The sequence below is a fragment of the Microtus pennsylvanicus genome, chromosome 1, assembly GCF_037038515.1.
Source record: "Microtus pennsylvanicus isolate mMicPen1 chromosome 1, mMicPen1.hap1, whole genome shotgun sequence".
Taxonomy (NCBI): domain Eukaryota; kingdom Metazoa; phylum Chordata; class Mammalia; order Rodentia; family Cricetidae; genus Microtus; species Microtus pennsylvanicus.
The window spans coordinates 123589620-123605992 of record NC_134579.1 but is presented as its reverse complement, the minus strand read 5'-3'; the positions used below and the strand labels follow the sequence as shown (position 1 = coordinate 123605992).

The window sequence follows — 16373 nt, the reverse complement described above, 5'->3', positions numbered from 1 at the left end:
AAGGGCGGGGCCGGTGGGAAGGCTGGGCCACGCCCATTGTTTGTAGGGGAGGGGCCCGAGACGCGCTTGCGCCCTAGGGACGAGGCCCCGGGAAGTTAACTGGAGCCAATCCAGAGAGTGCAAAATCTCTCTACTCATTTTCCCCTCTTGTCTTTAATAAGGCTACTGACAAAGCAAAGACATAAGAATAAAAACAAGGAGCTGCAGAGATGGCTCAGTGGTTAAGAGCACCAGAGGTCCTGGGTTCAATTCTCAGCATCCACATGGCAGCTCTCAACTCTGTAACTCCAGTTCCAGGGGACCCGACACCCATGGCCAAAGAGCAATGCACATAAAGTAAAAATAGCCGGGCTATGGCGGCGCAAGCCTTTAATCCCAGCACGCGGGGGGGGGGGGGCGGTGGGGGGGCGCGAGAGAAAGAAAGAGGGAGGGAGGGAGGGAGACACACACACACAAGGCGGATATGAGTGAGTTCGAGGCCAGCCTGGTCCAGGGCAGCAGCTAGGGCTGTTGTTACACAGGGAAATCCTGTTTCGAAAAACCAAAATAGTAAGAAAATAAGAAGCTAGTTCCAGGAAAGCTAGGGCTGTTACACAGAGAAACCCTGTCTCAAAGAAAAACCAAAATAAATAAACAATAAATAAATACATAAGAAACAACCGAGTGTAGAGAACCCATCCACTAAATCCAGTTCTGTACAAAGAACACACACACACACTGCAGTCCAAGCCTGTAATTCTAAGGACTCCTGAGGCTAAGGCATGAGGATTACAAGTTCCAAGTTTCCCTGTGTTACAAAGTAAATTCAAGGCCAGGCTAGGCAACTTTGTGGTATCTGGCTTCAAAATAAAGAAGTATAAAGAGGGCTGGGGACACAGCTCAATGGTAGCGCTCTTGCCTAGAGACTTAAGGCACCGGAGGTCAGCATTAGGGAGAGAAGAGAGTCCCTGCCCCTGCCCACCCTGCATCTAGAAAACAATAAACTGTGGCAAAGGTGGTGGTTTGGATTAGAAATGTCCCCATCTGGGCCGGGCATGGTGGCACACACCTTTAATCCCAGCACTTGGGGAGCAGAGGTAGGCGGATCTCTGTGAGCTTGAGGCCAGCCTGGTCTACAGAGACGGTTTACAGAGACGGTTCTACAGAGACAGGCTGGAAACACTCTCAGGAAGAAAAAAGAGAAGAAGAAGAAGAAATTTCCCAATTTCTCCCCCTCCCCTGCAAAGTCTGGAGCTGCGCTAAAAAGGAAAAAGAAAAAAGTCTTTCAAATAATGTGTTAAATGACTGTTACTAATCAATAGGCTGAGGCCAGTCAGTCATCTTCCCTACCTGGCCACCAGCCCTGGTGGAAAGCAGAGAGTGGGTGACTGACAAAGACTAGGGCCTGAGAGATGGTGCAGTCTGTAAAGCGTTTTACGTGCAAGCATGACTTCAGTCTGGAATCCATTAGACCTGGGTGCAGTAGGGGAATGAGGGAGCTCCTAGCTCGGTAAGAAAACCTGCCTGAGCCGGGCAGTGCTGGCTCTAATCCCAGCACTCAGGAGGCAGAGGCAGGTGGATCTCTGTGAGGTCGAGGCCAGCCAGGGCTACACAGAAAAACCCTGTCTCAATATATATATTAAATAAAAGGAAGGAAACAAATTTATCCTAGGCCTACATGATGGCTCATGATGGCCACCAGGTCTGATGATGACCTGAGTCCGATCCCCAGAACCCACACTGGTGGAAAAAAACTGACACTCACAAGTTGTTCTGTTGTCCTGACTTCCACCCACACTCAGAAGCCTGTATGCACGTGCACATACAGATAACAATAAAAAAACAGAAAAAAGAAAGTCATGTTTTACAACAGAGGCCAATAATTATGCCAGAAACCATCTAAAACAAATGTCCTTTTGTTACTGGGAAGGCGCCTAGCTATTCTAAGACTAAACTGTACCCCAACCTCAGGCTCAAGTTGTACATAGCTCTAAGATATATTTGTTTATTGAGACAGGGTTTCTCTGTGTAGCCCTGGCTGTCGTGGAATTCTTTGTAGACCAGGCTGGCCTTGAACTCACAAAGATCTGCCTGCCTCTGCCTTCCAAGTGCTGGGATTAAAGACATATGTCAGCACTGCCAGGCTAAGATTCATATTTTTAATTGTTAAGTGGTCTATGTGGAGTCTGCACACATGAGTTCAGACGCCCTAGGAAACTGGAGAGTCTGATCCCCTGGAGCTGGAGTTACAGGTAGCTGTGAGCATCGAGATCTGAACTTGGGTCCTCTGCAAGAGCAGCACACATGCCTAACTGCTGAGCCTTCTCTCCAACCACTGCAAATGTTTTGGTTAAAAGTGTACACATTTTTTAGGAGAGACAGAATTAGATTGCCAGGAGGACCAGGGCAAGGGAAGAACTAGTTATAAACCCATAGGAGCCAAGGGATGTTCAGAGCGGGTGATGTCATGTTCTGCACAGTGGCTGTGGTGGGGATAAGGTTGTGTATGCACGTGTCAAAATGTCTGGGTTTTTTGGTTTGGGGTCTTTTTTCTTCCATGATGGGGCTTGAATCCAGGTCAAGCACTGTATTACTGAGCTATATAACCCAGACCAAACTGTACTTTTGAATTCAGTTATTTTCTAAGACAGGATCTTGCTATGTACCCAGGTGGCCTTTGAACTGGGTGCTGGTGTTACAGGTAGGTACTCGCAATTCATGGCTCTAACGTGCACTCATTTTGTTATTTTATTTTTGAGATTTCTCTGTGAAGCCCTGGCTGTTCTTGAACTCTCTCTGTAGACTAGGCTGACCTTGAACTCACAGAGATCTGACTGCCTCTACCTCCCAAGCACTGAAATTAAAAGCATGCATCACCACCTCTGGGCTTTGTACTTATTTTTTAAAGAATTTAATTAATGCATATATGTGTGTCTTCATGAATTCATGTGTACTGTGTGTATCCAAGTACCTGTGGAGGCCAGAGGCTGTCAGATCCCCTGCAAATGGAGTTCTAGGTGGTTGCAAGAAACTTGCGGTGGGTGCGGGGAATCAAATCCAGGTCTAATTCCTCGGTAAGAACAGTAAGCACATCTCTCCAGCCCCAAACTGGACTTTAGTTTTGTTTTTGAGAAGGAGTCTGATTATGTTGCCTTGGCTGGCCTGGAACTCGATAGTAAACTCAGCTGACCTCAGAGATCCACCTGCCTCTGCCCCCCCCACGACCTCCCAGAGCTGGAGTCAAGGCGTGTCTACACCACGTTGAGCTCAGAAGTGCACTCGTGTAAATGGGGTCATTTTACTGTCACTTACACGTTACTAACCCTACCTCCAGGGCTGGACCCAGCTCAGTACAGTGTACACAAAGCACCAGGTTTGATCCCCAGTACCACCAAAACCTGAAGAAAAACCACAAACTTAGGCTTTAAAAAAAAACTTGTATGGGTGTATGTGGGTGCTTTCCCTGTATATGTGTCACATGTGTGCCCAATGCCCTTAGAAGGTGGCGTCAAAGTCCCTGGAACAGGAGTTAAGGACGATGATGAGTGTGGTCCTGGAGACAGAAACCAGGTCCTCTGGGAGAGCAGCCAGCACCCATCCCTCCATCCCCCATCCTGATCCTCCATCCCCCATCCTGATCCTCCAGCATCCATCCCTCCAGCCCCCATCCTGATCCTCCAGCATCCATCCCTCCATCCCTCCATCCCCCATCCTGATCCTCCATCCCCCATCCCTCCATCCCCCATCCTGATCCTCCAGCCCCCATCCCTCCATCCTCATCTTCCATCCCTCATCCTCCATCCTTTCATCCCATCAGGTAAATGTTCTGCTCAAAGTCCCTGAGTAAAACATCTAGCAGAAAAGTCTGGTGAAGCCTAATTCTGTTCCTCAATTAGAAAGGAGGGACACTAAAGACAACAAATGCAAGAGCTGAAGAAAGAAACTAGAAGCCACCACCGCTGTGGCCTAATCAGGAGGCAAGACAGAGCAGACATATTGTGAAAATCTTTATTACTGTCTCTTATGGTAAAATAACATCTTATACAAATAAAGTCACTTGGTTTGTTCTGGAATGAGGATCTTGGGTGAAGGGGAAGGAGGACAGAGGTGTTTCTCACATTCTGTGAGAAATAGATTTACAGGGAAAACAGACTTTCACAACTTTGATGACATCACATGATCCTCTGTGAAACAAGGTGGGGGGCACCTCTTCCCACCCCACTCCCCTGTGGCTATGATGCTCTGGACATGGAATGTGGACATTTTCAGAATCTGAGTCTATGGTCAGTCCCAGATGCTGTAACAGGAAATACCCAAGGCCTGGAGAAGCTTCAGAAAGTCTGTGCAAGACAGCGCGGAGCTAACTGGAGACAACAGTTGATCTCAGCCTCAGGTACTGGCCATCTTTACTCCTATGCTTATGGTTTAGAACAAAATAAAAGCAGATCGAGGGCAGCTTAGCCCCAAGGCAGAGGACAGGGACGGAGAACAAGCAGTGTCCTGCCTCATAGCAGAAAGGAAGGGTTCTGCCTGGTTGCTGCGGTGAGGTCCTCCTAGGAGCTGCCTTCTGCTCAGACTCCCACTCTTGACACAGGACATGGCCTCCTCACACTGGAGTCCTGTTTCTCTTCTGCTGCATCCCAGGAACCACTATGGATGGTTGGATTCCTGAACAACGTGACTTCTGACTCGGCTTCTGTGCATTACTACAGAGTATGAATTCCAGTTCACATAGGTCACATACAAAAGGCAGAATTTAGAACTCATTGAAAACAGCAAGACACTTCCCTAAGAAGCCAGACACAGACCACTGGCCTTCGGCAGCAATGGAGGACCAGTTCATCCTGCCAACAACGACCAAGCCCTGGCCTCAGCGTGGTCTTCAATGTGACCAGGACTAACTGGAAGGGAGATGCAGTCCTGTTCAAGCCAGTGTGCCCGGCTCCTCCATCCTCTGGGGCCCTCCAAGCAAAAGCAAGAACTGCAGGCAAGAAACAGTGTGCCAGAATACAGGAACAGCCCAGGCTGGGCTCCACTGAGCAAACACCATGCAGCTCCAGGAAGCTCATCCTAGGTAGTATTTATTTAAATACTGGAAACCAAATCTCTCCTCATCAGACTGTAACAGAGCCAGGAGGAACCTTGCCAAGAGCATCAGAGGGGCCACCTAGGGAAAGGTACAGAGACCGCTCGTGTCTGCACGCGGGTAGGGAGAAAGATGGACAGCAGCTCCCCTGCAGTGCATGGGCAGAGGCACTAAGGCACCTGGATATGGAGGACTCCAGCTCTGAGATTCTAGAATGGTAGGAGGTGCCCGCCCAGAGGGCACCTGGGCTCTCCCGTCTCAGGGGGTGAACCCAGTGCAGCATGGAGGGTAAACAGACTTCCTCATTCTGGAAACTTCCAGCATATGGCATGTTAGTTGCTGGCCAGATGTAGAACACAGGACCAAAATCCAAGGCTACTAATGCTCTAGAAGCCAAACACAGAGACACAAGGGCAAAGTGTGCCCTCTTCTCAGAGAGCACTCTGGGAGCCTGCTCTCATCACAAGTGATGTCATGGCTCAGGGACACTTCTGTACCTCTGCTCCTTACTACTGACACTTCCGCCAATGCTATGGACCTGAGCCACAGCACAGTCCTAAAGCTCCAACCTGGGGAGCCAAAGAGGTGCGAGTCAGAAAGGATCTGGGGTCACCTTACGCCCATGACAAGTGCAGGAAGCTAAGGACACAGTGCTCTGGCAGGCAGCCTCAGCCTACGCTGCCCTTTCCAATACTCAGACACCCAGCAGCCTGAAGCAGGCATCAGAATTCGCACTACGTAAGACCATCCGCCAGATGGTTCCAGAACAACTTCAGCAGAAAGGCAGGCAGAAAAACACTCCTAAGCAGTAATGTTTCTCTAAAGCACCAGCTGGGCTGCAACTAAGCCTTTCCCACCATGAGCCAGTTTAGCCTGAGAGCCAATCCATGTTAGCAGAGATCCACCCGTATCGCAGGTGCTAGCACACCAACACTGTGTAAGAACTCCCCAAAGAAGTCTGAGAACAAAGAGCCCAGAGCACGACCACCCTGCACTGAAATCAAGAGACACTACGTTCCGTGAACAAAACTGACGTGGTCTACTGCAGGAAAAGTCATAGCCAGGGGGCAGAGCAGGCTCATGTGGCCGGCCTCCAGAGTAAGGAAAGGCAGGCACCACCATGGTCTCCCCCAGGACTGGCTGTGGGTCCCTCAAGGCAGGTAAGTAGTATCCTCAAAACCTTGTCTTTCAGTCTGGCATCACCTCCAACCCAGTGCCTCAGCCCTGGTCTCTGCCCTCCCTTGCTATAAGTCTCTTCCAGTCAGCTTCAGACTGTGTAGGCTGAGGGCAGACCGCTCCAATGCAATACCGTGGGAGGAGGAAACAAGCTCTTTCAGCTGCCCACAGCACCCAGGAAGCTGCAGGTTGGCTCAGCCTAAGCCTTCTCACCAACACAGCTGTGCCTGGATAGTCGGGCTTGTCGGGACAACCAGTGCATAGCGAAGACTACACAGAAATAAACACTTTTATCTGGATCCCAGGAACCTTATCCTAATCTTTTACTTCACTATAATACCTCTGCAAACTAGGGGGCAGGGGAAAACATACAAGAAACTGCTGGCCGGCACTTCCTTGGAGCACAAGCCACCACCCCAGTTGCAGCTTCCAGGACCAGGTTCAAAGGGTGTTGACAAGCAGTAGCTGCAATTCCCCCATATGCCTCGTGGTGGCAGCAAAGGACCTTCCCTGTCCACTCCTGTGGCGGTTACTGGCCTCCGTTATAGGCATAGTCAGCCTTATTGTGCATTATCAGCTTGTTGTCGACAAAGTAGAAGCTGTCCGAGCGCGTCTCATATGGGTTTTCGATCATCAGACGAACTGCAAGTCAGGGAAGGGAAAAAGAAGGAGAGAATGTGAATGTGTCCCGCAACTAGGTATAAAAAAACTCAGCATCCCTCCAAAATTGACAAACCAGCACTTTGGAAAGTTTGACTGTTCTGTGAAGATAATGAGGTAAACAAAAGAAGCCAGGGAGACAAGAGGACTCCTGATGGAACCCGAGGTCCACTACAATACAGGATGCATCAACTCTTTAGCATCCCTAGCCTGAGTCTTCCTACCAGTATCCCTTGGTGCTCTGGCCTGCTGCCCACCTCTAGACGGTCCAGTAGAAAGCCCTGGTCGGGCCTCTCTATACTGGCTTCTCTGGGTTCTTTTGTTTGTGGAGACAGAATCACACTGTGCCGCTTATCTGGCCTTGAACTCAGAGATCTACCCTGCTTCTGTCATTCCAAGTGCTGGGGGTAAGGGGAGGCGTCACCATGCCCAAACTACTTTTTAAATTTTTTTTAAATATTTATTTATTTATTATGTATACAATATTCTGTCTATGTGTATCTCTGCAGGCCAGAAGAGGGCACCAGACCTCATTACAGATGGCTGTGAGCCACCATGTGGTTGCTGGGAATTGAACTCAGGACCTTTGGAAGAGCAGGCAATGCTCTTAACCTCTGAGCCATCTCTCCAGCCCCCCCCCCTTTTTTTTTAATTTTTAAAATGTATTTATTTTATGTATATTGTTTGGCTTCATGTTTGTACCACATGGGTGCTATACTTTCAGAGGCCAGAAGGGAGCACCAGATGCCTGGAACTGGCATTAAAGAGTCTAGTGAGCTGCCGCCTTGTAGGTACTGGGCCTCTGGAAGAGTAGCCAGTGCTCTTATTTATCTCTCAAGCCCTCCTACTTCTTCTGGGACCCTGAAAGTCAAAGGTATGCATCCAGAGGAATACTGGGGAGGCCGCTCTCTGGAGAGGGCTCTGATATTTATGAACCTGAGAGATCCAGACAGAGGCCTAGAACTAAAGCCTCTGTCCGTGCGCTTGATTCTCACTTTGACCTCTTCTACAGAAGGTAAATGCAATTATAGTTGCCTCTTGTCGGCTCTGATCTAACAGGTACTTGCTGTCTCCAGTGCCCGGGGAAAAGGCAGCACAGTCTAAAAGGTTCTCTGAGCTCATCCATGCCAAAGCAATTTGGCTTACATTCAGACTGGCCCTCAAACTCTTTGGTCTATTTGGCTTCACAGATTAATCATCCTTGCAAGAATCTGCATATTCTAAGCCACTCAAGCCAGAGTGAGATGTTACAAAGCCCCGCCCATATCTCAGCAAACTCTTCTCTGGTAGTGCTGCCATGCGAGTAGAGTGGCCACCCCAGAGTATGCGGTCTTTAAGGACGGAGACTTTGAGGGAAAAGGTCATACTGCATCAGCGCCGAAAGGCGCAGAGGAAGTGAGCAGGACACCGTGGGGCTGTGAGGAGAGTAGCAAGCGGCTGTCCTATCTACTCAGGGCCCGGGGGGCCTGAGTCCCACAGGAGCAGTCAGAGCAGGAAACACAAGAGTGAGGTTAGATGACACCAAGCCACCACTTTCCTCCCCTGCAAAGGAGGACACTGGACCAGATGGGTCTCAAGGCTTCCTCCTGGCAGACTCAGTCTCCAGCACTGAACAGAGTGAAAGATACATACTGACATCCTCAGAGAGCTGCGGGAACTCATAGATGTGTTCGCACGTGTTTCTACTGCTGGGGATGCAGAAGCCAAAATCAAAGTCAAAGTTTTTCAGCAAACGCTCCCGGAAGTAGTGCCGTTCAATCATCCGGAAGTTTGACACAGGTCTGTCCCCCACTGTAAACTCTACCCTGTAAAACAAATCGCTTTTAGCCTGACTTCGCTTCCTCCTTCCTCTGAAGCCAACTCAAGCCCACTGAGCACATTCCTCCCCAGAACAAGCACAACGTTCTGCCCTCATAAAATAATAGCACTCACGTGGCACCAACTGTCCGGAGGCGGAGAAAGGCTGGTGTGAACTGATAGCGAACAAAACGCCCTACACTGATATCCACGTCGACACTCTCCTCCTCGGCATCCTGCTCTTGGTCTGAAAGAACACAGAGCCTTGCCTTAGCATCCACCATACACACGGCACAACTGCACACCAGCTACCACAGCCCTTCTGCCGCACACCAAACGCACCAGGCCTCACAGGGGCCCTGCAAGGTGAAGCCACTTGTTTCTATTTCATGGACAAGGAAACGAGTCCAAAAGGCTGTTGTGCCTAATGTAGTTAACAAAGGTAGTGAGTTCTGAGTGCTCCACCTGCCGGAGCCTGTTCTTTTTTGAGGGGAAAGGAGGTTTCTAGACAGGGCTTCTCTGTGTAGCTTTGAAGCCTGTCCTGGAACTCACTTTGTAGACCAGGCTGGCCTCGAACTCACAGAGATTCGCCTGCCTCTGCCTCCCAAGTGCTGGGATTAAAGGTGTGCGCCACCACTGCCTGGCCGTGAGCCTGCTCTTAAACAATGCTACTTGTTTACACCATTGAGGAGTGGGTATATCCTGGGGTAAAACCAGAAATCCAACTGGACACAGAGTCTCTGCTGCAACCCTATCATATTGACCAGGTCTTCTCTTACCACTAACCAGGAAAGTAAGGTCACAGAGGTTTAACAGGTCCCCATGTCCTTTCAAACAATACAAACACTTGTGAAAGGCAGGCACTGGAAGTAACTGTGATTTCAATAGACACCGACCTACACCCTGTCTATTCTAGGCCACTCCAGGTCCAGTTTTCTGCCTGCCTAGAAAAGGGTGGAAGCAGACTGACCAGGAACAACATGTGGACTGGCATGGGGTCAAGCTTACCTCTGCTCTCGCCTACTGTTGAGTCCAGAGGAAAGATCTTAACTGTGGTCATATGAACACAGAGGGAATTTTCTACTGTCTGCGACCATGGGCTTCTTTAGCACCAAACGTCTCTGCCTGTGACATCCCCGGAGCACTGGCCTACCCTGATGAGAGGCTAATGACCTGAATCCACTGGTATGATTCCAGCTCTTCAGAACACGCCTTGCAGGAGGGCACTACTCTGGCATGGGTGTGTCTGGAGTCAAGCAGGTGCCTTAAAAGCAGAGCTGGGGCCGGGCGGTGGTGGCGCACGCCTTTAATCCCAGTACTCGGGAGGCAGAGGCAGGCGGATCTCTGTGAGTTCGAGACCAGCCTGGTCTACAGAGCTAGTTCCAGGACAGGCTCCAAAGCCACAGGGAAACCCTGTCTCAAAAAACTAAAAAAAAAAAAAAAAAAAAGGCAGAGCTGGGAAGGATGGAGACCAGACACCTTGCAGCACCTGTTGCAGGTTTTCGGAGGCTTCAGTACCTCAGTCAGGACTGGATTATGATGGCAGAAACACAAGGCAAGGCTGAGCCAGGGCTCAGTAATCAACCTAAGACTTTGTTAGAACAGTCTGTCTGTCTGTCTGTCTCAGTGCTGGAGACCTGAAGCTGGGGCCTTCCGCTGACCAAGTACTCTGCTCCTGAGAGACAGCTCCAGCTCGGGAAAGTCTTCTTGATTTCTCTGAGATCCCAAGGCCTACCTTCCCAGAGCTGCAGGTTTATGCTGAGTAGCAAATCAAATGAGAACTTTGCAAAATAAGTTTCATTAGAGATCACAGTAGAGGGGTCAAGGAGATGTCTGCTCAGCCAGTATTTGGAGACCTGAGTTCCAGCCCTGTGACCCACACGGTGGGAGGAGTGAACCAGTTCTCATAACTGTCCTCTGACCTATTTATTTCTGTCCACACACATGCGCGCACACCATTTTCTCTCTCTCTCTCTCTCTCTCTCTCTCTCTCTCTCTCTCTCTCTCTCTCTCTCTCACACACACACACACACACACCATTCTCTCTCTCACACACACACACGCACACACACACCATTCTCTCTCTCACACACACACCATTCTCTCTCTCTCACACACACACACACGCACACACACACCATTCTCTCTCTCTCTCACACACACACACCATTCTCTCTCTCTCTCTCACACACACACACACGCACACACACACCATTCTCTCTCTCTCTCTCTCTCACACACACACACGCACACACACACCATTCTCTCTCTCACACACACACCATTCTCTCACACACACACACACACACACCATTCTCTCTCTCTCTCTCTCACACACACACACACCATTCTCTCTCTCTCACACACACACACACACGCACACACACACCATTCTCTCTCTCACACACACACACCATTCTCTCTCTCACACACACACACCATTCTCACACACAGGAAACAATAAAAACTAAGCCAGAACAGAAGCCTCTACTGCAATCTCAGCACTGAGCCGCGGAGGTGCAGAAGGACAGCTCAAGGCCGTCTTCACTTAAACAGTGGATTTGAGGCTAGCTCTAGCTACGTGAGATCATGTCTCAAAACAAAACCAAACAATAAAAACAGAGCAAAAGTAAAAGAAGCGGTTCTTTCACCAAAGAGCATGGTCACTGAGTTCTTGGACTCATCTTTTGTTACCCATAGCCAGAGAGGAATGCTGTCTTGGAGTGTGTTGTATACTTAAGAATAATCTTTTATTTTAAAAAACAAAACAACTTAAGAATAATCTTTTATTTTAAAAAACAAAACAAAGCAAAAACAAACAAAACCACCATGGGGCTGGCAAGCTGGCTCAGCAGTTAGTGTTCTTGCAGAGGACTCAAGTTCAGCTCCCAGCAACTCTGTCTGTAGCTCACAGCTGCCTGAAGCTACAGTTCCAGGGGCTCCAACACCCTCTTCTGACCTCCAGAGGAACTGTACTCATGCGCACAAACCCCCATGGACACACACGTAAGTTTTTTTTTTTAAATATTTATTTATTATGTACACAATATTCTGTCTGTGTGTATGACTGCAGACCAGAAGAGGGCACCAGACCTCATTACAGATGGCTGTGAGCCACCATGTGGTTGATGGGAATTGAACTCAGGACCTTTAGAAGAGCAGGCAATGCTTTTAACCTCTGAGCCATCTCTCCAGCCCCCCAGCCCACCCCCCACATAAGTTCTTTTTAAACCTTCAGAAGAAAAATGAAAAACAGAACAAAACTGCTAAGCCAGAGGCCAGGCGGTGGTGGCGCACGCCTTTAATCCCAGCACTTGGGAGGCAGAGGCAGGTGGATCTCCGTGAGTTTGAGGTCAGCTTGGTCTACAAAGCAAGTTCCAGGACAGCCAGGACTGTTGTTACACAGAGAAAAGCTGTCTTGAAAACAAAACAAAAGCTAGGACTTGGTAGGGAGTCTAAAGCAGTATTAAAGGCAAGCGAGCTCCTGAGTGAGGCTGCAAGACTCGGGAGAGGGGCTCTCCTCAGTGCCATCTGGCTGCAGGGATTGATTCTGCCGCTGCAGGCAAGTGTGAATCATTCAACAAGGATCTTAGGGATGTTACGTGTAAATTCTGGGTCTCGGTAAAAAGTGGTTGAGCCACTCAGAGTGTCATGACAAGGCAATGTACTGAAGAAACTGGACAGTGCCACCACACTATAAATGTCAGCTTCCTGTGCTGGCTGTGATGACATGAGCCTGTAACCCTAGTACACACTGGGAGGGTGCATGTCAGGAGTTCAAGGTACCCTCAGCTACAGAGCAAGTTCTGGGCCAACTTGGGCTACATATGGACGTGTCCTCAAAAACAAAAACTGGCCAGTCAGATAGCTCAGGTGTAAAGGAGCTTGCCATGTAAACCTGGCACCCTGAATCCAACTCCTGGAACCCACATAATTGTGAAGACAGAGAAAAGTTGTTCTCTGACCTCCATGTATACACACTGACACATGTAGCCACACACTTATAAAGACATACCAAAAATAAATAAAAATTAAAACAACAACAAAAAAATCAGCCTTTTAACAAAGTTCCAAACTACTGCAACAGGTAGGAGAGGCCACAGGAAGTGATCTCAGTCATGGAATCAGGAAACAGTGGGGTCCAGAACACATGTGTTGGCACAGAAACATTGGCCTTTCTAAAGACCTTCCCTTCCCCAGGTGGGCGACTCCCACAAAACCCAGGCCTACCTGAGATGCAAGGCTTGGCAATCTCAAAGAGCACCGTCCCTGTCTCCAGATCTCGAATTTTGAAGCGGGTAAAGTCAATACTGTAGACATTGTCTTCAGGTTTGCATAGGTAATCTGAAAAGGAGAGACAATGCTATTAAGTGATCTTCCAAGATTACCACCCATTTCATTCCCTGGTTGTAAAGCAAATATGTTCTTTCTTCTCTGATGTAATTCACTGAGAATGTTCCCCCAAACATTTTCTTTTTGCTTTTTATTTTTCAAGATTTATTTTTATTTTCTATGTATGATGTAAGCACCACAACTGTGCAGTGTTGGGAGAGGTCAGAGGAGGGCGTCAGATCCCTGTAATCATAGTTACAGGCAGCTGTAAGATGCCAAATGCATTCTGATAGGGAACTAAGCCCAAGACCCCTGGTTAAGAGCTCTCAATCACTAAGCCATCTCTCAATGTCCAAACACTCTCTTTTAAAATTTGTTTAAGCCGGGCGGTGGTGGCGCACACCTTTAATCCCAGCACTCGGGAGGCAGAGGCAGGCGGGATCTCTGTGAGTTTGAGGCCAGCCTGGTCTACAAGAGCTAGTGTCAGGACAGGCTCCAAAGCTACAGAGAAACCCTGTCTCGAAAAACTAAAAAAATAATAAAATAATAAAATAAAATTTGTTTAACTTTTATTCTTATTTATGTGTCTTAGTCACTATTCTATTGCTGTGAAGAGACACCATGACCAAGCCAACTCTAATGAAAACAATCATTTATTTATCCAGGAGCTGCCTTACAGTTTCAGAGGCTTAGCTCCCTCCACGGTGGGAGCATGGCAGCACCCTGGCACCAGAGCAACAGCTGAGCGCTACATCCTGATGTGTGGGCAGCACACAGAGAAATGCTGGGCCACCCCAGTGACACGCTTCTGCCAACAAGACCACCCCTCCCAATTCTTCTAATCCTTCAAACAGCGCCACTCCCTAGTGACGAAGCAGTCAAATACAGGAGCCTATGGAAGCCATTCTTATTCAAACAACCACAATGTGTATGGGTGTGTCAGATGGACACAGTGTCTGCAGAGGCCAGAAGATGGCCTAGGACTGGAGTTATATGCAGTTGTGAGCCATCATGTGGGTGCTGGTAATTAAGCCCAGGGCCTCGGGTAAGCAGTCAGTACTCTTAACCAGTCCCCCCCCCCCCCCCCGCCAAACATTCTCTTGTATTATCAAAATTAGAAACTTCAAGAATGAAACGGGAAGAGGCAGAGCGAGATGGCTCAGAGAAACATCATATACATGTATGAAGTTGCCAAAGAAAAAAGATTATTAAAAAACATTTAACATATACTAACTAATAAGTAATACAGGGGTGGTTTGCCACCTGTATCAGAAAACAGATCAACAAACTTTTCTGGAAAAGGCCAGGTTACAAATAACTCAGCCATACAGTGTGACTTAACTATTCAACTCTGACTGTAACCCAAAGGCCTATGGACAGGAATTGAATGAGCAACACTACAAACTATTGGTGCACATGGAAGCCAAGTTTGATAACCACAGGTAACAAGAATTAACATCTACTTCAACCATTTAAAAGGTTAAAGTCATGCTTAGTTTGTGGCTTCACAAAAGCATGCATACATTCTCAGGGCAGCAGGAGAAAACGCCAAACCAGCACCACCAACAACCCGACCAGCTAGTCAAAACTGCACATCACAAAATGCTGTTGCCTTGTCTGATGATCCCCGTGGCATCTTCTCCAGCTTGCACTATCTGAGCATGCTTGTCTCTGTAGCTGCTTCATGCTTGACAAGTGGGTCGTGAGATGGCAAACTTGGGAGCTACCGTAACTCCACTGTGGCGTGGGTTCTGAGTCTTTAGGAGGCGCTCAATAGATAACTCACAGAACAGAAGAACTTCAGAGCGACAAAACCCAAAGGTCACTAAGCTCTGTAGGTGGAGGCCTGAGTGCTGTTAGCAAGTCTACTGGGCCAGGCACTTGGCGTGCTAACTCACCCTTGATGTCAGGAGCCCTCAAGGCCAACAGGATGTTAGGGTCTGGTGCTAACCATTTCTGTACTTTCAAATCCTCAAATGAAAACCGAGAACGGAGACAGCTTTTCACTGTTCCAACTATCTACAGTTGCATTCAGACAGGCAAACAAGAGTCCCAACCCGGTGTTGGGAAACTGGGCCATCAAAACATCCAAAATCCAGTCAAAACTATTTTAGGAGAAGCGGGTTTCCTTTTGCACAGGCTGAACCAGTAGTAGCCACTTTCCCTCAAACTCCCTTTTCCCAGTTGCCAGAGCTATTACCACCAAGCTGGACAACAGAAACCTCACAGCCCCGGGGCTGAGTGAAGAGGTCCAGGACACTCGGGCCTCAGGGAAGAGGGATAAAGAAGTCTCAAGGGCGGGGTGGGGGTGGGGTAAGGAGGACAAGTCAAAGCTAACCAGGTGACTGCAAACTCCTGGGGTAAAATAATAGCAAGGAAAAGGGTGTCAGGCCCGGGCAGTTTCCAAAAGACAGAGATCATCAGGGAACTCTCACGTATTTCTTCCCACCCTTCCTTACACCGCTAAAAAGACGGTGCAAAAAAAAGAAAAGAAAAAAAATCACATTTCTGAAACCCTGATGACACATGTAAATTCACTAGGAAAAAATGTCAAGTGCAAGATCCACATTCCAGCTTGTACATACACTGAAACTTTAAACTTCATTTTTTTTTTTTTGGTGGCACAGCTTTTTAAGTCTGCCAGAATGCGACAGCCACGTGTTTGACGGAAGGAAGCACCAGCCCACCTGTACACAAAGGGGCACCGCTGGGCTCCCAACCCGAGGGGACCACAGCCCGGCCGAGTGGGGGAGGGGCTGTCAGGAGCCGGAGCCCAGCCCGAGCCCGGGGAAAGGCGGAGTCGGCAGGTAGGGGCTCAGGCCCCGGGGACTGCGGAAGCTGAGGACGGGTGAGCAGGGCGGACAGGAACCCGGCTAAGGGCTGGGGTCCCGGCAGGACAGGGGGCCAGGCCCAGATGCGGCTGGACTCTGAAGCCCTTGCCCGCCGTGTCTGGGAGAGAGGCCGACAGAAGCGCGGTCCCCGGCGCCGCCACACGGCCCGGCCCGCCACGGCTCTGGCCCGGCGCCCACAGAGGGCGCGGTCGGCACGCCCGCCACTCACTCTCGGTGACCCGGTTGAGGCGCAGGACGTGCTCAGGGCGGATGGTGTCCAGCGCCAGCAGCTCCTGCTCCGTGACCGCAGCGCCGGTGCCGTCGTCGGCCGAGTGTGGGGGCGCCTGCCGCCGCGCCTTCAGCCGGTTCAGAACGCCGCCTCCCGCCTTCTTCTTCTCCTCCTTGCCAGCCACCAGCCCGCCGGGCCCAGGCGCCGGCCCCGCCGTCGCAGCCTTCGGGTTCGCCCCGCTCATCGCTCCACCGCCAAGATGGCCGCCACCTCTCAGGGCGCC

The 16373-nt window shown here is 49.5% G+C and overlaps 1 protein-coding gene across 1 annotated transcript; it reads right to left on the bottom strand.

Moving 5' to 3' along the window:
• Positions 1 to 3973: 3973 nt before the first annotated feature.
• Positions 3974 to 16373, bottom strand: Unc119b (unc-119 lipid binding chaperone B). Its single transcript, XM_075982487.1, has 5 exons — positions 16091 to 16373; positions 12929 to 13042; positions 8834 to 8945; positions 8534 to 8706; positions 3974 to 6883 (listed from the first exon to the last, which is right to left on the bottom strand). The coding sequence occupies exons 1-5, from the start codon at positions 16332 to 16334 to the stop codon at positions 6771 to 6773; spliced, it is 756 nt and encodes a 251-aa protein (XP_075838602.1). The 5' UTR covers positions 16335 to 16373; the 3' UTR covers positions 3974 to 6770.

Coding starts and splice junctions, on each gene's coding strand:
- Unc119b (XM_075982487.1), bottom strand. CDS start 16,334: ATGAGCGGGGCGAACCCGAAGGCTGCGACGGCGGGGCCGGCGCCTGGG. Junction 13,043..16,090: donor CCTCAACCGGGTCACCGAGA/GTGAGTGGCGGG, acceptor TCTCCTTTTCAG/ATTACCTATGCAAACCTGAA. Junction 8,707..8,833: donor CTCCGGACAGTTGGTGCCAC/GTGAGTGCTATT, acceptor TTTGTTTTACAG/GGTAGAGTTTACAGTGGGGG.